Here is a 27037-nt window from a genome sequence, read left to right on the forward strand (position 1 = left end):
TTAAAACGGTGCCGGTGCCTAAACGGTGCCTGAACCGATACTTTTATGGCGCTTTTCCATTACGTGGTACCTGCTCGACTCTCCTCGACTCTACTCACCTTTTTCGGTTTTCCATTACGAAAAAAAGTCCCTGGTACCTGCTAACAGGTACTTTTTTTAGTACCACCTCAGTCGAGGTTCCAAGCGAGCTGAGCCGATACCAAAAGGTGACGTGAAAGCGACAGAGGGGGGTGTCCTGAACAAACCCGCCATTTTTAAATAGTTTAGCCAGCTGTGTTTATTTTTGCTGCCTCCAGCTTCATTTGAAACAAAATGTGTCTTCTGGCTGTGGCATCAACAACACACCTTCCACGTTCTGTGTGTGTGTGTCGCGTTAGGTCACGGCAGTTTACTGGGGCGACCAGCCACGCTGAGGCAGTACTAAAATCTGCAATGGAAAACGGACGCACAGTGAGGCGAGTAGAGTAGAGTTGAGGCGAGTCGAGCAGGTACCATGTAATGGAAAAACGCCATTAGAAAGATTTAAAAAATATATATATATTTAAATATGTATATATTTAAAAAAGAAAAAAGTAGCACAAAACGACAGTCGGCGACATTTAAGAACGGCTTGTTTATTGCTAAGGCCATATGGTCAAAATTAAATGATTTATTAAAAATGTAATAACAATAACTTATTTCACCAGTAAATTGCTGGTAAACGATAAAAACAACCACTAGATGGAAAAAGGGTATTTTACAATAACTTTGAATGCACCATGAGGCTGGCGAGGTGGTTTCAAGTGAACGCACCGTCTGTGTTGTTTTTCCGACAACGGCAGCTGCGGACTGTTATGTCTCAGTGTTGGAATCCTCTACAGTGAAATACAGTCACACCGTTTAACGTTAGCTGTCAACATTTTAACCGTGTTTAATCCAGCTGTTAGCTAACGGTAGGCTAACGTTACCTGCTGCCAAGCGTATTATGTTAAATAGCGTCACATGCAGCAATGCTTTTGTTGCCTCTAATGTCCGTTTCAGAGCATCAGAGGGCAGCCCTGGCATTTCAGTAGCACTGAAATGAGGCACCGAAATCCGCGTTACTATTCGGTCCGGTAGATACCGGTTGTTAAGGCACCGGTGCCGTATAAGCACCGGGTTTCGGTACCCAACCCTAGTTAAAGCTGCACTAATCAATATTTTCGTATGTGTGATGTGGAGGGTTCACTGTTATTGATAAACATTGAGACAATTATTGCCCAACTCTGCAGTTCCCCTCAGCCCTACAGAGCCTTTTAGTGCCTTTCAGCACTTTGTTTTGGTTGTGCAGCCCACAACTTTACTCTCATTGTGCTCATCAATCCAATCATCTGTTTTGAGTGAAAAAGCTCTGATGAATCTACTGTACACTACCTTTCCAGCACCAAACAACAAACAGACACAGTTAGCCACTAGCTGGTGAACATATTGGAGCATATTTCTACCGTGAAAAATGGTACCAGATACCGTTTAAGCCCCTTTTGGAATATTACAGAACTATTATACGGGAATTAAAATTATTAGTGTGTCAAAGTAATGCTTCAGATAATAATAATTCAGCATTATATATTTTTTCGATAGTTATTAACATTAACTGCTAGGGGTGTGGGGGGGATCGCAAATTGTATGTGTCATGATTTTTTTGCGACGATTTTTTAAATCAATTCTTTTCCCTAGAATCAATTTTTTTTTTTAACGCTGATTGCGCCTACATCATATCCGTTTCTAGCAAAACAGACCCAAAGCAATGCAGAAAATACATGTTATGTACTTCTTTACAAATACTGACTGACTGACTGACTGACATGTGATGTGCATTCTTCTTAGAAAACAGTTAGTTTTTAGAAATGTCTCATGATGTAACTGTCTCTAGAAGCGTATTATTGAACTTTTGTTTTTGTTAAAGAAGGAAAAGAAAATCGCAATACTCAATACTATCAAATCGCAATACTTCTAGAATCACAACAAATGAAAATCGCAATACAAATCGATCGGCACCCATTATCGCAAAAAGAATTGAATCGGGACAAAAGCATATCGTCCCACCCCTATTAACTGCCCTAAAAGTGGAGACCTACTTCAGTTTCCCCATCAGTCTTTACCTCCACCTCGGCTTCCTACTCTCACCCTCTAGCTCTATCACTCCCTTCCCTTCAGAACTACACACACTCTGCTGACAGCCCCCAGACTTCCACAGACTCCAAGCAACCAACCAACCAGTCAGCCAGGCATTACATTCCACTGGGTACTTAATCTAATGCAGGACCACATTTCTTGGTCACAAGCAGATTACAGTTTCCCAGGGGAAACTGGAATGTGTTCTACACAATTAAACACAACGCCCATTCAACAACCTCAGCTCCAGCTCCAGCCATACACACAGCCAAGGCCAGTCACAGTGCCATCAGCTCTCTTGATAGGTTTTCAACTGTTTGGCACAATATATAATAGCAACCAGAGGCAATAATAGGTTGAGCTTGTCTGTATTTGCTTTTTTTCCTTTGGTCCTAATCAATAACCCAAAGCACTTTGTGTCTTAGCCAAACACTTTTTAAGTGGCCAAGGATAACTCATTTTAGTGAATAAGAAATTGTATTAAGCTGTAGGACATGGTTATTATTACTGTTCCTTTGTGTTTATGTCAGTGCAAAACAACATGAAAACAAATTTTGCAGTTTAGTATTCAGCGTAAAGATCGCAAAGGGACATTGATGGTTGTGCCTGCCTATTGTTTGCGCTTGTCATTGTCAGCCCGGCAACAGAGGACAAGCTTAAACACAGCAGACAGATCTGTTTGTGCATAAATTATCCTTGTTGTTAGTATCAGTAACGAGCCAGTCATTCCCTCGTTTAGTGTTAAACACTGAGAATAGGAAAGTGGCCCATCAGGCTTTTAGCTAATTAAGTACTCAGGCTAAACACACACACACACACACACACACACACACACACACACACACACACACACACACACAAAAGCAGTCTGAGTCTACCTGCCTGCTGTCGTGGCAACACGGATGGCCTTTAAAGGCGATCCAGGAGAACTTCAAAGTCAGAGCAAGACCGCATGCTGTGTGTGTGTGTGTGTGTGTGTGTGTGTGTGTGTGTGTGTGTGTGTGTGTGTGTGTGTGTGTGTGTGTGTGTGTGTGAGAGAGAAGATGGGAGGATGGATGATGAAATTAAACAAGTACAACTGCTCAATATACCCTCCGTGTGCCAGATAATGTGTGGTACTGTATGTGCTCTTTGTTATTACTGGTATGTGTTTGTTGATCCACACAATCTACTGATAAAAGTATATCAGCATAGATATATTAATAACTATTTTTATTTTAATATTTGATTTCTTCTACAGCTGATGATAAATGTGTTGTCAGTTATGTTTATGTTTGTTCGTATGCAGCATATATAGCTGTTATCCACACCCCTTTCTTTCCATGGCTTACACCCACTCTTTCTTTCCATTATGAAAAGAAAAATCACCCTGTCCTGCCATGCAAATAAGCATTGCTGCGTCAATTTGAGGTTCAGGTCTGTGTTACTATAGCAACAACAACAGAAAAAGCATTACAAAGCTGTGCAGAGAACAAGTTTCTCTCCTTTTCTTTCATCCCAACGTGCCTCAGATCATTACAGGGCATTAGCATAGAGATGGAGAGATGCACCACAGAGGGGGAATAAAGAGGGAGAGGAAGCTCATCTGGGGAACAGCTTGCCTGCTTTTGCAACAGTGACCTCCAAATCACAATTTAAAAACATCAGAAAATCACCTGAATGTTTAAAGTAGAAAAGAAAACAGCTGGTTTATATCTAGATTATGGTATTTCTTTCCCCATGAAGCCGTTATCATATTTTTTTTTTCTATGCTCTCCCTCGTACCATTCCAGCCCTCCTTCCTGCCGCTTGGCACCCAACTGGCTTCATCAAAACCATGTGCCTGCTAAGGTGTGGTGCAGGGTTGTAGCAACTCTTGACTGTGTCTCAGCAGCAACTTCTGCTCAGTTTGATCGTTTACAGTTTGGAGTGGCAGAGGCAGCGTCTGCGTTAGGCAGCTGCAGGGAAAGCGTGCTTGCCTTCATGAGAGGCTACACACTGGCTGTCCAAACCTGTGCTCGCACTCATGCTGTCAAGGCTGGGATGTGTCATGGTGTGTAGAATTTACACCAACTCATTCCTTCAGTCATAATCCTGTTCATCCCTAATTATAGTTTCTTGCTTTTCTGCTATTGTTTAAATTTCATGTGTTTTGTGTGTTCATACAGCCCACCATCAGGCTACTGTTTGATTTAATAAGTAGTTCAGCTCTTGAGACAAGGAAACATTTTACTTTAGTGGGGTATTATGTGAGTGTGCCTGTCTGTTAGGTCTGTGTGTCATTATTTCTTTCCTAGTGTTTGTGCATGCATGCCCACATGCTTGCATGATAAAGTGCCCTAGTACTCTTAAAGGTGTAGGATGCATCCAGTATGGTCTTTAATGTTATTTTGTGTTTGTGTGTATGCACATGCATACCCTACATCTTTGTGTGGCTTTGAAGTGGTCTTATCTTTCTCAGCATTCGTCTCCCATGACAGGAGGGATGAAGGGAAGCAGGGGTGGTGGTGGTCCGGAGAGGGACCAGAGGTAGCTGAGCAGAGGCTGTGCAGCCTGCAACCCCAGTTAGTGTTGAGGTGCAGGAGCAGGTGGAGGTATGGATCCTGAATATTAAAAAGCTTCACCGGGGCTCAATATTTACTCCCATGGCAACTGCATTGAAAGCGGAGGATAGGGATGGGTTAAGCGCCAGTTCGATACCACAGACCTGACAAAAGGGAAATTAGAACGAGCTCTTTAACTCCCATAGCCAAGGTTGTCAGAGGTAAAGGACAGTTACATCTTCAGATACTCTTGCTTGTTTTAATAATAATTGAATTAATAAGTATAGGTAAATGAAAACCCCATAAAAATCAAGAAAGTCAAATAATCAACTATAAAAGCTGTTTGTTTAAGTATTAGGGCTCCAAGTGAATAGGGGAGTAGGGCTAAGCTTACCATCTGCTATCACTGCAGGATTGTCTAATGGAGCAAGTCTAGGCAGTGTTTAGTCTCTGTGAATATTGAATTAAATGGGCAGATAATAAGTTTCTACTCAGGAAAATGACATAATAGTTATCCTGGAATTTAGTTATTCAGCTATAATTTGTCATATCTGTTAATCATAGTGTCTCGTATCACTAAATATGTGCGCCTGATTGATATTGTGACACTTCCATATTATGGTGTAATGATGTTAAATGCCTACGTGATTATCACATTTTTACATAAAGCTACTTACAAATATGCACTGACACTATGAATTATTACAGTTAATTTCTGTGCTGAAACAACTCAATCATGATAGGTTTTCTTTAGGGCTTTCATTCTTTCGTTAAAAAGCCTCCAACTTCATTTTCCATTGCATAATATTTGACATATGCAAATACAGTATGTTTACTTTAGGGACTCGTGCCTAGTTGATTTAGCATATTATGCTGTAGGCTGCATAATTAATGAAGCCAAATAGCATCTGAATGCACAGCGAAGAGAAGAAAATCCCTGTTTCCAAACCATGTCATGAGTAAGATCTTCTCTTTTCGTAAAGAATGAGTTGTGTAGAAATATTAAATAACTTGAAACAAACTAAAATCCAGAGCAGTTTTGAAGTACGAGACAGATGTGTATTATGTCTTTTTCTTCTGTCCTACCGACATGTTTATCCGCCCACATAGTGGTTCTGTCAGCCTGGGCTGCACCAGATCCCTCTTCATCCCTCTCTCTCCTTAGGCCGGCTACACACTGGCTGCATCGCGTGAGCGTGTCAGCTGCGTGGCGTGTCCGTTTATATTCCGGCTCCCATGTTAACAGGTTAGAGCTTACACACTGCCTGCGTGACACGCACGTCTCAGGCTCAGCTCGAGCCGCGCCGAAAACGCGTGCATTCTAGAAATAGAACCGACGCCCACACTGAACAGCATGAGGGAAAGTCACTGCTTTCTTCCCCAGTGTAGAAAGAGCATGAGCGTCATATGAGACTGTTTATAGATGAGTTGAAATGTCATCTGTCATGTCCTCCAACACTTCAGCACGGCACTAAGCCACTTCCCTTCTGCCACGTCCAGTGATCTGCGGCTAACACTATTCTTGACCTTTTCTTTGAAATGAATCTATGTTGAGCTGTAGCTAATGATTAATTTCATTATTAATCCACCAATTATTGTCTTGATTAATCGATTGATAATTTGATCCCAAAAATGTCAGAAAACGGTGAAAAAAAGTCTATTTCGGCTGCCCAGAGTTCAAGGTGACGTCTTCATATGTCTTTCCTTTTGTCTTTTTTGACCGACAAACAGTTCAAAACTCCTGGAAAATATTTTGTTTACTGTCACAGAAGACTAAGAAAATCAGAAAATATTCACATTTGGAACCGAAACAGAAGCTGTAGCCAGTGAATTTGTGGCATACTTAAAACATGGCTTAAGCAATTATTTGATTATCAAAATAGTTGCCGATTAATTTTCTGTTGATCAACTAATTGATAATCGTTTGAGCTCTAAATCTATGGGACTGGTATAAATACTGAAAATGTAGCACAAAGCACAGGAATGTATTTTTAAGAGATTTATCAATTGTGTAATGCTGACTTATTTTAAGAAAGGCTGGTAGCAATACTAGTGCGGCAACTGTTCCTTGCAAGCAGCCAGGTGACTGGTGTGCACTGATACAACTCTGGGAGATGGGTAATAATAACGATGCCTCTTTCTTTTTTTAACCTATGTGGCCATTTTATTTCAAATCTTGATATGAAATCCTGTTTATAAACGGGCCACATTTGTAGGCAGTTTTAAAGCCTTCAAGCTCAATGATTCTGTGTTTTCTACTATATCCTCCCTCCGTCTTTAATATTTTCTTTTTTCTCTCTCCCTTTCTCTTTCTCTTGGGATGAAAACCAAGTTGGTTTTATTTTTTTGTTTTGCATTTTCTCTCTTTTTATGTGCTCCCTCATTTCTTTTTTTTCAGGCCCCTTTGATGCGTCTGTGGATTCGTTATCATTCCGTTTGGATGAGCTCACAGACGCAGATGCGCGGGCGCTCACATGCACTTGCACACACACCACGTGTACACACACACTCTCCCTCTGTCTTTTTATACTAGAGACCAGAGGCATCCGCATGCAAGCGTGCATTCTAGTCTGTTTGTCAGTCTTTTCCATGAGCGGCTCCACCCACATCACAGTCCATACAATTCTTAAATACTCTGCTTACATGAAAAGAATATTTGCATAAGCAATTAGACTTGCGTCTGTTTGCATTGACTTTAATGTGTACTCTTGTATTACGTGTACATGTATGTAAATGTTTACATACAGTAAGTTCCTTGTCTCTGTATATCCAGCACGTGGTGCACACTCACACAGGCGTCACGTGGCGTTGTGTGGTTAGGGCAGCCCGGAAAACACCGGCACCCTCTGCACCCCTCCTGTCTGCCAGGCGGCTGGATGGCGGAAGCTCTTTCACCCTTTCTAGCACAAACACTCCTCTCTCCTCTCCTCCCTGTCGTCCTCCCCTTTAAACAGCCGTTAGGATTGAGGGATGAGAGGACTTCCTCTTTAGAGAAGGCACATCTTTAATTTGAGCCTCCTCTCCTTCCACTTTTCTGACCAGAGATCCATTTAAAGCTGACGGGCCGCCCTGGCGCTGGCACCCCTCTCCTTCCTTACCCTCTGTTTCTCCCTGCCAGGCCTCCCTGACTCTTTTTCTCTGTCCTCTCATCTCACCCTCATTGCTCTGTTATTGATGGTGACACACTGTCTACCGCTCTAGTGACCACACACACAGGGAAACACACACACACACACACCTCACCTGCTCTCTCCAGCTATAGAGCATAATATGTTTCAATGTGTCACATACTTGAAGTTAGCTGCACTGACTTTTCCGGTGTATCCTCAGAGATATAGGTCCAGCAGCCAATTCCAACTTAGTCATAGTGCATTCCTTGAGTAGAGTTGTCAGTCACACACAGAGTTTGTGACTGTGGCTCATGAACAAAGGCACATATGTACGCATGTGCGCGCACACACACACACAATCTCCGTCGTCTCTCGAGCTAGACACACACCCAATTCAGTTCTGCTCAGCCTTGGAAGTTTCAAAAAAACTATTTCTGTGACATCCTCTTTTCCATCTTCCTCTCTTTTTCCTCTCTTTCTTTTTCCATCTTAGTCTCTCCACATTTCCTTTTGTGTCTGTCTGCGCCCGGAAGGCAGTCATGCAACGAGACTGATTAATAATTACAGAGTACACAAAATTGGGAGAGAAAAAAAAAACAATTTCTTTGTCGTTTGATGTCCGACATGAGAGAGACCAAAATTACAAAGAGACAGAACACTATAAAGAGGAGAGAAAGCTTGCACATTCCTTTTTCAATCCTGTGCTTCTGTTCTTTGCCTTTTTTCTTGTTTTGCTGTTTTTAATCTCCTCTGTCTTTCTCTGTTTTTTTTTGTTCAATTTTATCTTTATAAAGTTGTTGCTTTGATTATGGTAAGGGATAAATCACTTAACAAAAGGCTAACTTTGTAAATGTGTGTGTTCAGGCAAAGACTATAGTTTTCTCTAGATATAGTTTAGGTGCGACACAGTTGTGTTAATGGACCATATCCTTGAATGAATTTTAATGCACACACTTGACAGTGCTGCTATGTGAAATACAGATAAATGTGTGAAGAACAGTCCTCCCCCACCACCCGTTATGTGCCTGTTGTACTTTCGTCATATTTGTTCTTATAATTGGTTTAATGTCCCACCCACTGGCCAAAAATTAATTCTTCCTCCTGCCTGTCCGTCCACGGAGAATAATTATACACACAATGAGCGTTAATTTACAAGGGAGCAGGAGACAAGCGCACAGCCACACATGGGCATAGTACTGTACACACCACACACTGTAAAAAGCTAGTTATGTTCTCTCCCTAACATTGTCATCTCTGTGCATTAATCAGAAGAAGGGTCTTGGAAACTTTCAGTAGCTGCTGTAGTAAACTAGAAGCTGCATAGAAGTTGTGTCTTCTTTGCTGTCAAGAAAAAAGTCTTCACTTTGTGCTAAAGTTTCAATAAGGTTCACCTGTAAAATTATTACCATATACCAGACATGAATATGTCAGGGACCGGAGTGCTACAAGTTTATTTAAGTTATTTTACAGGATTTCTTAATGATTTTGTGATTTATAGCAATCTAAAACATGCATTTTTCTTATCAAACCACTCCAGTTTCAAAAAGTTATCCTCAATGTAGCTCCCAGCGAGGATTTAAAAAAAAAATAATAGTCTTTCATTATTTATGAAAAGACATTCATTGTATTTGATTAGATTTTGGTTGGATGCTAGTCTGTGGGGGAACATACAAATATTTATTGTACATAGTTCTATCCAGACTATATGTACGGGTACAGGATAATAAAAAATAAAAAAAGTAGATGAGTATATATGTATTTGTTAAATGTCTTAGATAATGTTCTATGTCGTTCAGGCATATATTATTTATTTAAAAAAATACAAAATGATTTACAGTAAACTTTTAACTACAGTATTATACAGATTTTTGATGGGATTTTGACCACACGTTCTCTTTAAGGAAGGTCGTTTAATGGATTTAGGAGTCTGCCAAAATCCAATATGAATATTATATGACAAACACTTGGAGCTGATAAAATATGTGGGATGTGAACACATGTTGACATGATTGCTCATAGTCAGGTCTGGGTCCAAGTCAAACACAAATCATGTGTGTCATTGTGCGTGACTACAGAGTTTGCTCATCAGTTATGAATATAAAAGGGCATTATAGAGCCAGACATTTATTTGTACTTTTTAGTCAGCTAAAAATCATCTTAGTAAATTAGGTAGTTGGACCTCAAATCTTAGTTTTATGGATACTATTTTTTGACGTACACATTTTGTAAACCTCTATTGGTGAAATTAGGTTCAGGACATTAGTATGTGCTCGCTGTCTAACTGTATATTTCAACCTGTAAATTCTCAGGTGGTTTACAATAATAACACCCTCATACGCTCCCTTCACTTCGGTCGTTCTTTCACCCTTTTTCCATCCACCCCGAAAACACACTCCTGTCCCCACACACCCTTCGTGGGTTTGACTTGACAGCTGCTTGGTATTGCTGTATATGATGTCGTGGCTGGGCCGCTTGGCTGGGCGCTGACAGCTCTCAGTATGAGGCTGTCCCTCTCAGTATGCCTGTCAATCCATTCAGCCCGCAGCTCTGTGACCTGACATTTGCCAGCAATAGCAGCAGCGTACCGGCATGGAAGACACACACACACACACACACACACACACACACACACACACACACACACACACACACACACACACACACACACACACACACACACATTTAAGGTGATAGATACTGAAGAATTGTATTCTAAAGTGACTTTCCCATCACTCTTCACTCTGCTCTTTCTAATAAAAGGGTAAAAAAAGGAAAATGCTTTTCTTCATCCATCGTTCTGTTGTCTCTCTTTTCTTCCTTCTCGAAAGCACTTTTTAACTACTGTTTTGAAAGTTCTATAAAAATAATAAAGGTCACTTGCTTTCTTGACAAAGCATTTCTACAGATATTCATTTCTGTGTGTATATGTGTTTGGTTTGGTTTAAAGGGAGATGGAGAGCCAGCTGGACAGAGCCAGGGAGAGCCAAAGGCAGCAGATCCAGCAGGCAGATACGGCACTGGAGCAGTTCAAGAAACAGGTGGAGCTGAGCTCTGAGAAGACCTATGCTGAAATGAAACTCCAGGTCTGATACACACATTCAAGGCAAACAAGGCGCCGTATATTAGCTCACACAAAGCAGTATCCACACCTGTACTACACATTCTATTATATGTATACATGCTGTACTTCAAGTTCAGTCTCTAATATTCATGCACATTTGTACATTTTCCTGTTGTGTTCCTACTCTCTCATGTTTGCTGTTTCACAGGCGGTAACCAAGACAATGCACACACACACATTTTGTATTTGCAGAGACACAGCCTGACCACAGATGCAATGCTGGCTGCGCTTAAATTCCTCCCCTTCACTTCCCCTTCAACTGTTTCTATACTGAAAGACAAAAAAAAGAACATTATCATTTTCACTCATTTCGTCATCCCAAATGAACAACATGATTTATTATCCTACTCATTAAGCAGCTGCATTTATTACTCTGCTATCGCACGTTGACCTCACTTCCTCTCAGTGGCCGTGATGTGGGATGGTGGGGTTTCGATGAAGAATGGGGTCACTCCTATTAAGCAGCCAGACTAATTAGTACAACAGGCCAGCCTCACAACAGCACTTCACACCGCGTGGGCTGCTGCTTATTGGGAGAGTTCTCCAATCAATACACACTCCGCTGTAAACTTCAGATGCTGTCTTACAAGACAGTTTGGCTATAGGCGTTTTTGTTAAGCTTTCTTGCTGTGTGTGTGTGTGTGTGTGTGTGTGTTGATGAGGCCTACTGTTGCCCCGGGGATAATTTCTCAATCCAATAGCCTGCTACAGATATAGACACGGACCCAGTCACTGCCATCAGTTTTGTCGCTGCTGTTTACAGTTTATCATACTCATATAGAGTTGCATTTACATCCCGCTGTGCTAACTGAACTGCCTGGCTGGTGTGTGCGCTGTATTGACGAGGCAGCACTGAGTGTGGTCCTGAATGAAGGGCGACATGTTCGGGAGATTAGCAAGTTTTTAGCAAGTCTTGTTTTTCGGCATATTGGTATGGTGTAGTGTAAGAAAACGAGAGAGTTGGGTGGGAGTCAAGTCTATACTTTGTCATGTTTGTGGGCACATAGAGCAAACTTTTCCCCAGAGTGAATTTAAAATGTTTGTGCTGCTTGCATACGAAACCTAAAGAAGGCAGAAACCTAAACCTCAGATATCTTTTGCCTTTCAAGTGAAAAAACATATTCAAGACCCTTTAGGAAAAAAGCACACTAACTAAAACGTGACAGACAGAGAACTTTGGTTTGCTTTCTTGGTTGTTCCTGCTTCTTGAATACAAGACTCCATGTGTTTTTTTATTACTATTGTGAGAAGTGATATCTTCTTCTCTCGTTGCTTGGAAAATGTCTGTTTTGCCGTATTTTCCCTCTTCTTCTTCTTCTTACTCCTTTTTCCTGTTCTCATCCTTCCATCTCATGCTCGAGCCCTCTTTTCCCATGGCATCCCAATCTCCAATCTGACTTTATCCCCAGCCCACATCAAAGCTAAGAGAGGAGCAGTCTCTTCTGCATCCCTGTCATCCTCTCTCTCTCTCTCTCCCCACCCCACTTATGCATCGCTCCATCACGCTCTCCTGCAAAGGCTTTAATGTCGTAGAAGTGTTTTACTCTCTCTTTTCATCCTTCCATCTTTCCTCTCATCATCTTCTCCCTCTCTCTGTCTGCAGACGGTGTTGTATCTTAATGGATTATCTGTATCGCTCTCTTCCTGTATCTGTCTTTCTCTCATTTTAAAATCAGCATCCCACTTTTAGGCTGCACTTAAAGGAAAGAGTCTGCCCTATTTTGGATGGGGGAAAAAAAGAAGCACCACGCGGAATCAAATCTCTGTTGCGTGCATAGTTCAAAGGAGGCTTCAGCATTTTAAATGGATTAATCAAAACACATTTAGCATTTCCTGAGCGTTACACACAGCATAGCCCTGATTCAGAGGAGTTTCAGTAAATTACATTTACAATTGATTTGGTTGTCGTCACCTTAACAGTAAATATGAAAGTGGTTGGCTGCAAGGAAGTTAAGATGAATAGCATAGATATTATATCCCTTATTGTTTAAAGTCCTCAAAGAGGCAGAAGCTTGTGACTTTCTCACTGCGTCTTTTTTCTTGCAACTGTGAATATGTGAATTTTTTTTAAAGATTCTTTTTTGGACATTTTAGGCCTTTATTGTGATAGGACAGCTGAAGACATGAAAGGGGAGAGAGAGGGGGAATGACATGCAGCAAAGGGCCGCAGGTCGGAGTCGAACCCTGGCCCGCCACGTCGAGGAGTAAACCTCTATATATGGGCGCCCGCTCCACCAACTGAGCTATCTGGGTGCCTGAATATGTGAATTTTGATGTGAACTACTGGTAGTACATATTTAATGTTAATTATAACATCATACTTTGATGAATAGGTTAATATATTGATGTGCTGTTATTACAATATCATTACAATAAGATCACACATAAAGGGATGAACATATTTTTCCCAATGGCAATTCATTAATTTCAAATTAAAAGAAAGATGTAACAGTGGCATCACTCTGCTGCAGATGCATGGTGGTATCTTGCAAGTTCCGCATGCGTTAGGTTTATTGTACTTATGCTGCAATATAGCAGAATGTTGAACAAAGATGTATGTCCAATCTTCTGAAATATGAGATTTTGAGTCGCATATTATGTATGCTTTTCAGCAACATAAATGTATTCCAGATCGTGGACCCAGCCTAAATGTTTTACACACACATTTTATAATTTATGTATTTAAATGTTGAATTATCTTCAGTCTTTTGCGTTTTTTCTTCTTCTCATGGCTCCAGATGCAGAAGGTCGAAGAGGACCTGATCCGCTCCAAGTCTCTCAGGGAGAACCAGGCCAAAGAGTTCTCCCAGCAACTTGATGCACTCAGACAGAAATATGAGCAGCAGGTCTGTAAGAGTCTGTTATTTTCTGTCCATCTGTCTACAGTGTGTTTGTCTATACCTGTATCTGCATGTATGAACGGTTGCCTTGCTTCTCTGCTCATGATGAAGCCAGGGGAAAGAATTCTCCTCTTGCTTCTCTCATCATCACCACATTGTTATCTTTTCTCTATTATCGGTGAACACTTGGGCAACTGGAGCCAGCCAAGTGGACTGACATCCATTTGCAATAGTCTTGTTATTGCTCCCCATCTGTTCCACCTGATTAATTTCTCATGATAAGGGAGACACTTTAGATTAAGTTTGGATTGCGGCGCATTACATATCTTAAACGTTGCCACTTGAAAACTAATGCAATCTGCATAGCAGGCGCTTGGTCCCTTTATCTTCGCATCTCTGTCACTCTTCTTCGATTAGGAGTCTAGAAACCATTTTCACGACTCATTGAAATCCAGCTTGCTGATAGGAGGACATATCTTGTAGAGCATTGGATTCAATTAAATCACAGAAATGGATATTATCGGAGGCAGCAAGTGTCATTGGAGGCAACAGGAAGCATAATCTATATTTCTATTGCTTACATTTCACTTTAATCTCACCAGCCTGCTAGTGGTGATTTTAATCTTTGGCAATGTGACTGAATATTTTAGCCATAAAGGATGTGTACCTTAATCTAAAATCTAATCTTACCACTTTAGGCAGTGTTTAGAGAGTGTTATCTTCAGTTACCTTTTTGTGTTTCTTTCTTTGTGTAACCTGTGTGCAACTATAGTGGAGTATTTGCTCAAACAAATGTTTTTTGTGTACTAGTGAATTCCCACATTCATATTACAATTGTATATAAGATACGAATGCCTTTAAATGGCTTCCCAACTCGGTGTAATCACGAGTACAACATCAGGCAGAATAATCAGGAATGTTATTTTACTCATCATCATCATGCAGCGGTACATTCATATATCCCGATATCTTCCTTTAAATAAAGAAGAATTAAGAGGGTGCAGCACAAACTGGTGTAGCGTCTCTATATTCCATCTGTATCCACAACATGATTGATTTCCAGCCATCAAACTAGCACTCAACCTGTCCCTTAATAAGCATGCTAACACTCATTTCCAGGCCAGATGGAGTTCACACCACATGTAATTTGCTGTAGACAGTTAGAAATGAAGGATAGAAGGCCAGTGTTATTTCCAAGGTGTGGAGAAATGGTTGTCCGTTATTGATTTGCTCCGTGACTGGACACTTGTGTTTGTAATTATAATGATGCTTATGGGGGGGGGTCACACTTTCAAAAGATTAAATTGGGTTTATGATGTATCCACCAAAAACGTTTAACTGTGGAAAGTGGAAAATGCATGTTTTTAGTTATTGCTGTCATAGAAAGCAGACAATGCCGCATAAACCGTTAAACAGATTGTATATCCAAAAGACATTTTCATTCCTCTATAATTGATCCAGTAACTGAGAATTTATCGGTGTCTTGAGTGCCAACAACAGTATATTGTTCTGACAAATCATAAATTCCATCTCATGGAAAAAAACAGGTAAGTAATCAAAGTGTTGCAGAAAATATTGAAGTGACGATTATCATCTGCTGCTACTGAGAGTGGGGGTGCAGTTGACAGTTGAAGCCAGCTACATAGGGTTAGCAGCACATCAGGCAGGCTTTTGTCTTGAAGATAAAAACCTATAAAGATGAAGGGCCTGTCTTTGGGATGATGTTGATGTGAGTGCTGATGACATTAGCTACACAGTTAGAAGGGTAGAGATAGAAAGAAAGAAAGAAAGGAAATGTTTTTGTATGCACTTGAAGAGGTGTGATTATTCATGAGTTACTGTGAGCACAATCGTTTTATGTTGTGTGTACATTCTGCATACTGTGTTTTTGCGCACACACAAGCATGACCACGAGTACTTTGTGTGTACCCAATCAGCCACGCCTGCATGCGTGTGTGAATTGTGCCTCCACTCCAGAGAGATTGGTGTCACAAGATTGCAGGGGTCAAGTTTGTCCATTCAGATGCACACAAAAGAACATTCCCTCAAGGGCAACTTCAATGCGACTTTAAAAAGGGAACTATGTATGAAGGAGTTGTTTTCCAGCCGACCCTCCTGGCAGCTGAACGTCATTGTCTTGACAGAGCTCTGCCTCTTGACATTGGAGTGATGTAGTGAGGTCAGATGGCTGGTTTAGAGACTTGGCCTTGAGAGTTAAGGGAAACCGAAACAGCTTCATTCTTCAGATGTAGACTGGGACAACAGATAATAAAAGAGTCCAGTTTGTAGACATGCACGCTTGTGGACGTACTTTACCACGGCCCCTCACTGGCTATCTTCAAATCAAAAGCTACAGTGAGGAATAAGGGGTTTGTCTTTCTTCACTCTCTCCCTCCCCTCCCACACCCACCCCAGCCTCCCCTGCTGAGACCAGATAGGGCTTCTGTTCAACTCTCCTCTACACCCCCCCCCCCTCCGGCGGGGCTGAAAGAAGCCCATTACATCACTGTCCTGCACATACACACACAGAGCCATGTCAGGCCAGGCTGACAGGAGTCGTGCTGTGCAGTAACACCCAACTCACTCTGTATCTGTGGCACCAAGCTGTGCCATAACCGACTCAGTCTTCTCTTGTAAACACCAAGCCGGTCCCTTTAAGAACCGCAGCACCCAGCATCCTCCGCTGCACGCTGGCGCTACGTGATGTCACAACCAGGCTCCTTGCTGGGTCTCCTCTCCGTCTTTTTCTGTAGCTGTTTTTCTCACAATGGATCTATCTTGCCCATTTCTTCATCTTCGTTTCACCTCAGATACCCTCTTTCCTCCAAAACCCCCCATGGCCCAAGACTCTAAACAGGAGCGAACAGTAAACCACGACGTCCTTCCCCAATTTCTGTTGCAGTATGTCCTGCTGGGGAGTTCTTGAAGCAATTGCTTTCTTATCAGTCTGTCAGCTGTAACTTGTGCTGCTGTATGCATCTGACTATCCCTGTGGGACAACGTATTGTGGCTGTGGATCTCATTTGTGTCTATCTATTATGGAAAATGAAGGCGGTGCAAATTTGTCTGTGTATGGAATGCACCGTAGACCAACATCAGCATCATCAGTGGCAGCATGTGGAAGATGCTGCCCACATTCTGCATAGTGTTTGTCTAATGGAGCTTTGTGGTATTTTATGATGAACTAGAAAAATGGTTTGTGTGTGTGTGTGCCACACAGATAAATTATATTTGTATCCAGCTATAATTCTTCCCACTCCCCGTTTTAGAGGGCATTTAGCAAAGCTCTCTCCAAACCTGAGGGGTAAATTCTTGGCTGCCAAAATAAAGTGTCCATTGTAGACTTCCTCTCAGTGCTGGGGATGGGATCCGGCTTCCTGTAGATAGCCCCTCATTCATCACCTGCTCTGAATAGCACGCAACGTCCGAAGATAGGGCCGGGGATAGAGAAGGCACCGGGCATAGAGGCCGTGGATCTCCGCTTCTCTGGCAGGCCAGGTAGGGTGCCGTCAAGCACAATGTGCAGGGGATTAGCTTCAAAGCAGGGATGCGAATGGGCCCCAGGCCCCTGCTGTCCTTTCAAGGCTCCGGCTGGGGCTGCACGGCGGGATGGTGTGGGGGTCACTCGTCCCCCCGCCATGGGGGAGTGGGAAGGGAACAGAGCCTGGGAAAGGCTTGGGGGCTTGGGCTGGGAGCTCTGCTGCCAATGCTCACCTCTCAGCAGGTGACTCTGCTCACAGTCATGCTGGGATACAGACTTGCTTCAGCTGCCAGGATGATTAAGCCCTGAAAAATTGGGTTTTTGTGTCCCATTAGAAGTGTTTTATTTTCCTCTACTTTATTGCGGGTCGCTGGTTGTAACTCCAGTGAGACTAAAGTCTACTGTATGTTTATAGAATAAGCAAGCCTTCATGTTGTTTGGTTCATACAGCTCCTTGACTTCCTTGCTATACTCTGACTTCATATATCCTTTATTAGCAGCATGAACTCCAATGATAGCAGCCTGGTTAATTGCTGCTTGAGCATAATCCCATTAATTGTGAAAACATGGAAACTGATATTGATTGATTGATTAATGTCATGAATGGATTTGAAATTGGTTAAATTAATCCTGAGAATATAATTACAGGTAAAAGCAGTATCAAGAATCTTTTAGCATCTTGGCGGTTCTCCTCAAGGTTTCTGCTGTCCTCGTCTCCCTCTTAAGTTTTTTTTTCCTGAGTTGCGATTATAATGATCATCATAGTCATCGCCTAAGCCGATTTTCGCATGCTGTCAGGCGCATAGCATGGGGCATTGGGTAGTTACTGCAGCCAGATGGCTAACCCCTACCAACTTGCATGCATAGCCCAAACTAGCTGCTCTTTTATATGCCGGTGGAAGAATAGGGCGAGGGGGACAGATTTGAAGAGAGCAGGGGACATTAAGGGCCGCTATGTACAATTGGCAGTAGAGGTGGGAGGGCGGGAGAGCAAGCCAGATGTAAACACATCACATCATGTCATCCTCTGACAATGTGAGGTAGCGGAGAAACTTTTTCCGCTTTTTTCCCACCTTACTACCAATTTCGCCATATTGGTAGGGCACATGGGTGTTCTAGGTGGAGGGAAGGGGTTTAAGGAATAGGACGAAGAAAGGATGAATGGATCGGTGGATGGACAAGTTGTCATGACGACAGGATTGCTCTGAGTGTGTGTTGGCTGATGAAGTCTCTCTTTGCCTGCTTGTCCAATCAGATGGCTGAGCAGCGCATGCAGCACGAGCAAGAGAGGACGCGGCAACAGCAGCAGCACAGCGCGGAAAAGGACAGCCTGGTCCAGGAGCGCCAGTGGGAGGTGAGCAGCCTGGAGAGGCAGGCCAGGGCAACCCTGCAACAGCATCAACAGCACACCCAGGAGTGGAGGAAGCGCGATGCCCAGGTAGGGGGTCTCCACTGATCCACGTTTGCACACACATATACACATGCTGACCCACCGCTCTCCCGTGGACAACCATTTTGTATTTTGCCCATTGACGTCTTCCTGGGGTTTCAAAAGCACAGCGGGTCAAGACACTTGTTTTTTTGTTTTTGACTTGAAGCAAGACAGATATTGATATTTGGTGTGAATCATTTTATAGATTGCCGTGTATCTGGTGTGAGTGTACGGAAACATTTAGATATTGCTATTTGAAAAAAATGTTATGCGTAAGAAAAAGTTTAAAAAAAGAAGGAACAAACAAAACAAAAAAATTACACAGTCGCAACTTCTAACGCTGTTTTAAAGTTTTTATTATTTTTTATCGCAGCAGGGTTTCTTGATAGAAGTGTAAAGACGTGAAATCCAGAAACCACAGGTAGCTAGATGAAGGAGAAGAAATCTGTTTTGTTGAGCGCCAAGATTTTATTCCAAAACCCTGGGTCGAATTTCTTTTTTTATTTTCCGCTGTATGGTTGTGGACCAACATCAAGCGCCCTGTACTCCCACCGTAGTGCATCTCTGCATGGCATTCTCCTCTCACCGCAGGTAGCCATCTCCCTCCGGAAAACGCTGGCTATTCTCTTATTTCAGCATTGACGGCCACTATGAGTGTATGACATGTGGGTCTATATTAATGGACATCTCTGACACTGAGTCTGTTCTGTTACCATTTAGCCAAACCAGCAGGTCTTCATCATCATACCCCTCGCTCTGTCTTCGCCTCTCTCCAGCCTGAGCTAGCTTGAAGCTCTGTGGGAAGCCATTTGACAAACCAGCCCCCAACTGGGGATGTGTTTGACTCTTCAGGCTTCCTCATGAAATGGACATTGTCAGCATGCAGAGAATTTTTTTTATTGGCCGTTAGCTGGAGACGGGGATCCAGCAAGACATATGTTGTATTTGTGGACAAAAAGTGCCCACACAAAATGACTGGCGGAGAAAAAACTATTTTAGGTTTAGGTACAATAATTTATGGCAAAGGGGAATTTAAGAGATTATTACATTTACCACTAATAACAACAATTGGATTTTTTTCTTTGAAAAGGTGTTTACCAACACTGTATCAAAGGTAAAAGCCTATTTTTCTTGTAAAATGCAACAATATTTGACGACTTAAGAGACTCCCCAAGTTGTTAAATTGTAACTAATTTGTCTTCTGTGTTTCATTTTTTGTTAATGTTACATTTTAGGTGTGAACAAAATTGCCCCCTGTTGCTAGCTTAAATGTCAAAAATATTCCTTCATTTGTAACCTCTGTTACACAATAAGGCAATTATTTAATAAACCAATAGAAGCCATCCTATACCCCCAGTATACTACTATACTGGTTGGCGTCTACCATTTCTTTAAAAGGCTAGAAACTGTGTAACATAAGGGAAAAGTCGTGATTTTCCTTTTCATTCCCACTCTAATGTTCCCTTGTCTAATATTTTTGGAAAATGTCTTTCACTGCACCGATGGCACCAGCTAGTGTGTTATTTGGTTTTCTGGAGATGCCGTCACAACAGGACACTTCTGCTGATAACATGGTGATTTACTCGTGTCAAAATGACATGTAGTTTGTCAAATCTTAGGAGGTGACAGAAAACAAACAAACTTCCCCAGTGCTCATCTCATATTCTCAGTTCCTGTTTGCTCGTGCAGCATTTTGAGTAGGGATCAGACGCCTTCGGAATGTCAGATGTTAAAGCGGCAGAAATCAAGATTTTCACTCAGGCCTTAGAAAGATGGAGGACAGCATTGGGAGGTTTCTGAAAGTGGTGGGGATGTGAGCTGGTTTGACTTACTGTGTGAGCCCTGTTCCATGGATGTACTGTTAAAATGACGAATGAAGAAGCTGACACACCAGCAGCAGACATGTATTAAAGATGAGCTTCTTTTTACATTGAGCAAATCCACTTATTATTAAACACTGTTGCATTACTAAAGTTGTTTACCCCTTAGGAACTCTCGGTACGGTACTGTCACACCGATAGCAACGTGGCCCTCACTGGCACCCTTTCTAAACGCATAACACAGGGCTGTGAGAGCTGTGAAAATATGAATTGAATTTCGAAAAAGAACATTTTGTTGATGCAATACAGAAAACATAGAGTACTACTAATAATACAGCTTCTTTTCTTTTCTTCTTTCATTTCTCTTGTGCTTCTGGGAGGCTAGGACTTTTCAAACAACACACTCCCACCACATGGGTCAGATGGACAATATATCATCATCAAGTGACATGTCAGTAACAGGCAACTCAAATGCCTGCTGTAGCGATTAAACCCAGGCCTCATTATTTTTTACTCTCACACTTTCTCTCAGTCTTCCTGGAATCAGTGCAAGGACAGTTGCAGCTCGGAAGTTGGCTAAGTGAACAGCAAATGTCAGTCACACACTCATAGGATGAGTAATACCCACTCATCCCCTTGATGTGGCGGGACACTAATAAATAGCATTCCTGACTCTTGACTTGCGTTTCAGAAGGGGAGCCAATGAGTCGAGGCAGCAATTGGAGGAAAGAGCTAAAAAAAACTTAAACAAAAAAACTCACACTGGGACACGTTGTCCTCATCCCACCAGATGAAACTCTGGCTTCACCCGCCGTGTAGCCGCAACATATTATGAAGACTATATGACCCATCTATTGTGTACTTGGGGCTTCTATTTGTCATGATATCCCTGATGAAAGAATCAGAATTAAGCCGCTGGATTCAAGGCCTGGTGTGTGGTTGGCATCCCACTGACTCTGGGGATTAACACACAATTCCCAGCCTTGTGGACCTGAATGTTCTTTTAAAAGAATACAATTTATTTTTTTTAATACCAAAGTATGAAATGAAGATTTCATTTGGTTGTCTGTCCAGGGTGATGAAACGTCTTGCTGGTGAAACGTGTTTGCCCGCAGCCAGTTCTGTGTTGTTCGGTCAGCTGATCAATGCCCCACAGTGGACCAAGGAGTTTTGTAGACTGTTTTGAGATCCATCAGCAGGACACCCTCTAACACGCCCGAACACACCCCAAATCCTGATGTAGTGGCCTTTTTTCTTTATGCCTCTCTTGTGTTAAAATATGTTTAAAGGTCCTATGACATGCTGCTTTTTGGATGCTTTTCTATAGGCCTTAGTGGTCCCCTAATACTGTATCTGAAGTCTCTTTCCCGAAATTCAGCCTTGGTGCAGAATTACAGCCACTAGAGCCAGTCCCACAATGAGCTTTTCTTAGTTGTGTCTGTAGCTTTAAATGCTATTGAGGAGGAGAGAGGGGGGGGGGCAAGGTGGAGGGTGGGGGTGTGGGAACAACTGCCATGCTTCGCTCGTTTGCAAGCCATGATGTCTCTCTCTTTCTCATGGGCGGGCCAAATTCTCTGGGCAGGCAAAGCAGAGAAAGGGGAGGTAACCTTTTCCCTTATCATAAAGAGAAGATTCCAGATCGGCCCATCTGAGCTTTCATTTTCTCAAAGGCAGAGCAGGATACCCAGGGCTCGGTTTACACCTATTGCAATTTCTAGCCACTGGGGGGGGACCATAGGCAGGCTGGGGGAACGCATATTAATGTTAAAAAACCTCATAAAGTGAAATTGTCATGCCATGGGACCTTTAACATAGTACAGGAAAACTATATATCACACTGAAGTCATACTAAACAAGAAATGTTCCACTCAAAATTGACTCAAAAACTTACCTTAAAACTTTTGTAGGACTTATTTTATATTCTCTACAAAATTAAGCATTTTTGGTAGGGATGTTCCTAACAATTAATTTCCCTGACGTTTAAACAGACGTTTAAACTTTATAATAATAATCATACATTTATTTTGTACAGCGCTTTAACTTGAGGCACTTTTACTCAAAGGTGCATTACATAAAAACAAAGACAGAAAAGCAGTAAAAACATTTCTGTGCAAACGATGTCAATATGTAACTTAAATGTGCACATTTAATTAAATATGAATTTGTTGTTAAGTTTAACCAACTAGTATTTCTGGTGTCAACTAGCGAGGATAGCAACGACTAATCACGCACATCCCTCATTTTTGGAGCATGTAAAGATTGTATTATAAAATTTTATTTGACATATTTCACTGTTGCTTTTGTTCTAAATATATTCAATTTTGTGTTTGTGAGGCTTTCAATTGTAGAATATTAGTAAAAGTTTGGCTTTACAAACTAGGACAAGCATTATAAATTCATTTGAAGCCAAACAACAGAATTGTTTGTTCTACGCAAAACTCATCATTCACATTTTTCCCAACAGCTCCTCTTCAAAACTCATTTTATAGGTATTATTTTATCTACAACTAATGTAGTCTTTTCTAAAGGAAACTTACACGCCATCTGGACTTCAAACAAAATAGGAGAGAGCGAGAGTCTTGTGAGGTCTTTCTTCTGGGCCATGATGGACTAAATAATGATGCTGTCAATTTTTCAAAGCATTTCAATCCCAAGTATGTGATTAAGATGCGTCAAATGAAGAGGGTGATGACAGACTGAGTCAAAGCTTAGAGCATGTCCGATGAAGAGAAGAAGGCAGACAGCTAGACCAGCGTGCACATTGATTGTCTCAGCCCTTGTGTATTGTCACTTACCAAATGCTCGGCCCCTGAGATCTGGTATTGTCAAGTGGATCTTGTCTTGTTATTCAGTGATTTCCAGTAGCAGATCCCACTGAGCGGGCTTGTCACTGTGTTTGTGATTCTTTGAATGATTTCATCACATCTTCCCATGTACTGTACATCTAAGTATTTATGTTAGAACCCAGCTGATTATTTTCTTTCAGAAGGATCTGTCATTGGCAAAGTCATCAGTGACTACTGATGCTCGTTGTGATGTGTTGAGTGTTACAGCATGCTCTCTTTAAAGCCATGAAGCCATTTTAATATGGCTACATGCATCACATCTGGGATTTCAACAACAGTAAAACATTCATTACCACATTCTTACCTTTTTTTCTTTGTTACCTCAGTTTCTAGTTCAGTCAAATATCACTCAATGATACATGCATTAAATCTGATTTTGAACATTAATACATTATTTATGTTTGACGTGGAATGTTTATGTTTAACGTGGTTATTTTATAGGTAATTATTTGTCCGTTATATTGCTGACACAATATTAAAACATTGATCACTTGACATATATACATACTGTGCTTTAAGATGAGCTTACAGCATGACTACATATTCCCCTGTTCCAGCACACAGTTTTACTTCCATGACAGCATTTGTTTCTGTTAAATTGTCAAATTAGGGTCAGTGTGAGGGCCAGATAAAGTTTAAGGTAAGGAAATGTTTTGTGAACCTAAAATGAAAATGAAAGGTAAGAAAAATGTTTTGTGAACCTAAAATGAAAACTTCTCAGAGTAGAACAAGTCTAGACTTAAGTTAGGTTTATAGCTCAGGTCAACAGAGTTTAAGCTAAAGGTTTTCCACCTGTCATGGTAATGCTAACTTTATTACTCACAGCAATCATTTGAGTTTGTCATAGCAGGAAAAGCACAGGTGTACCTACCGTAATAAGATTAATTATGGGTCTGCTCCGTTTAGGCGTGCCTTTAAGACATGTCAGTAAGCCAACATGCACAATACCAGGGCACTGGCACTGGCATGCCTAGATGGAATACAGCTATTATAAATGTTATTAGTTACACCTATGTTTGCCAAGTCATAGTATCCGCTGTGAGAAAGGTTTTGCCTGTTTATAGTTATGTCACCTGCATTTAATACTTTTTTTGATGGGAAAACATATGACTTTCCTCTTGTGTTTTTACATCTTTAATATCTGACCGTAAACCACAAGCATTTCCCAAATTAGCATACCAGAAGAATAATGAACCTATTAAAATTAATGTTAAAGATGTACTGAACTGTTAACCCATTTTTTCCTATTTATTTTTGTTTTGTTTTATCGGTTTTGTCAGAAGCAACTGCAAAACGAAGACCTTTTTTTTTAATATATATATAAAACATGGACACTCTTCACCAAAAACATAATTGGTATTCTTCCTACAAGGGAGGCTGGCATATTATGAAGCAGTGACAGGAGTGGCAGCTTTGTTATGGTTGTAATCAAACACAGTTAGAACAACTCCAGCTTTATTACCAGCACATCCTGGCTGTTCAGTCCATAAAATGATGATGCTGCTTAAACAATTGTCATAATAAAGTTTGCAGGGAGAGTAGTAAATGGGTTAAAATGTCATGCCATTATGTCTGTGCAACAAATCACATTAAAGAGCAATTGTGTTGTTGTGGCAGATTAGCTTCTTCTGGAGACCATTTTTTAGATATATAGACCTACAGTACAGTAGCTGATGAAGTCTCATGGCTTCTCATCTACACATGACTTTGTGTCATTTTCTCTTGATTAAAGTGCTCATATTATGCTCATTTTCAGGTTCATAATTGTATTTAGAGGTTGTACCAGAATAGGTTTATGTGGTTTAATTTTCAGAAAACACCATATTTTTGTTGTACTGCACATTGCTGCAGCTCCTCTTTTCACCCTGTGTGTTGAGCTCTCTGTTTTAGCTGCAGAGTGAGGCATCTCACTTATGTACCATCTTTGTTGGGAGTCGCACATGTGCAGTAAGTACTGCTAGCTAGTCAGTTGCAGAGTATGAGGGAGTGCCACGCTAGCAGCTAGGCGAGCATTATAACGTGTGTTACAAAGTGACGCACGTTTGTCACGGAAGTAAAGGCTGGACTACAATAGAGCTGTTTGGATCAGTTTGTGAACAGTGTTTTCTCTGGAAGATGGTAAGTCCCTTTGGGGTGGGTTTTAGGCTTTTTCACTTTGTAAACCTATAACATGCACAAACAGATATATAACACAATAAAGGAAAGGGGGAAAAGCCAAAAAGCATAATATGAGCACTTTAATATGTGTCGTTTGTTAACCAGAGTTCTGTTGTTCTCCCAGTCTTTTGTCTTCTTAGATGACATGATTTGACCCAAAATTTTGACACACCTATTGTCACCAAGAGCTACTTCATCCCAAAGCTCCACATCCACATGCTAACATGGCTGTGACTTTGCTCACACACTTCCAAAGGAGACATGCTCTTTTGGCCTCTTAAGTTTCTAAAGTGTCATTGCCAATGCCTCTGTTCTGGGAGATTATACTCTTAACTTATTAAAAGATTTTTTTTGGAAGGCAAATCATCCACATTTGTTAAAGAGAGAATTATACATTAAAGACTCTAGGGCTCAGATCTAATAGCTGCTTGCCCTTGAAGGCCCAAGCTGAGCAGTGAGACGGGTAATGTTGAGAGACAGGAGGAGTTGGACATAGAGATAGAGGATTGCGTGCGTTTTTGTTTTTTTTACCTCATACTCCGTGAATGTGCTTCATGCCATTGTATGTCTATGACAGCTATGCCATGTGTGGCTGTTTGTGTATGTGTGTGTGCACAAGTGGATCAGTCTGTATGTGCCAGTGTTGGAGGGAGTATAACACAGAGCCACAGCATCTGCCTGTTTTTGTGACACTCCTTTGAAGTCGCTTTGATTCTCCCCAGTGCCCGCTAAAAAAGACTTCAGACACTTTCTGTCTGATTGCCTTAGCATGGCGTTGTCCTGGGATGCCCAGGCTTTTGAGGGGGGGGGCAGGCGGCAGGGCAAAGTGAACCAAAGTAAGTAAACAATAAACCAAGTAAACCAAGAAGAGTAATGAGGATGTGCAATAGCTGGGAAATACGTGCAATATAGGTAAGGAAGTGTGAAACTGCAATGCATTTTAGAGTAACTTACACTTCGCTACAATGATTTTTTTTGCTCATTGTTTGTTGTAAATTGGAGGAAATGATCATATGCTGATAAATGTAATATGTTTGGGTATGTACTACAAATTGGCTATTTGAGGACAGTAAACTTGTATTATCCAAATGTAACAATGATGGCTAAGTGATGCATTTTTGTCTAAAACGTAAGCTTATCTTTTTCCTTTGGGCATTTCCCAAACTTTTGAGATGTAGGTTCATTGCATGTCTCAGACCAGTCTTATTTTTTGTGTTTCAGAAGCTATGGGGTTGGGCTTATTAGCATTCCTACTATGTAATGTTGACGCTCACTGGCAGCACTTTTAAAGGGCTCTACTGGGTAAAGTCCAGGCTGAGCAGTTCCAAAAAGAGAAAGGTCAAGAGAGAGGGCTCATGCCATCGCAGCAGCCCCTACATAAACACACAGAGGAAAATAGAAACATTTAAGTATGTTTGTAAAACTTTCCTACACTTAGTTAAACTGTACAGGTACTCATTCATACTTGGATACTCTGTCTCAATCTTTCTGCAGCATCTCTTTACTCTCAACATCTCTCATTGTGGCACCATTATACTTTGTACATTGTTGATGTTTTGGAGTTGACAAATGTGT

General features: G+C 41.4%; 1 protein-coding gene across 3 annotated transcripts in view; it reads left to right on the top strand.

The window, feature by feature from the left end:
* Window positions 1–27037, top strand: part of cep112 (centrosomal protein 112) — a 104029-nt gene that overhangs the window by 39349 nt on the left and 37643 nt on the right. For all 3 annotated transcript variants that reach the window (XM_078269857.1, XM_078269860.1, XM_078269859.1), the window contains exons 18-20: window positions 10713–10848; window positions 13625–13732; window positions 18463–18645. In XM_078269857.1, the coding sequence (XP_078125983.1) occupies window positions 10713–10848; window positions 13625–13732; window positions 18463–18645 (427 nt within the window). The remainder of the gene's footprint in view (window positions 1–10712; window positions 10849–13624; window positions 13733–18462; window positions 18646–27037) is intronic.

The sequence above is a fragment of the Sander vitreus genome, chromosome 15 (assembly GCF_031162955.1).
Source record: "Sander vitreus isolate 19-12246 chromosome 15, sanVit1, whole genome shotgun sequence".
Lineage (NCBI taxonomy): Eukaryota > Metazoa > Chordata > Actinopteri > Perciformes > Percidae > Sander > Sander vitreus.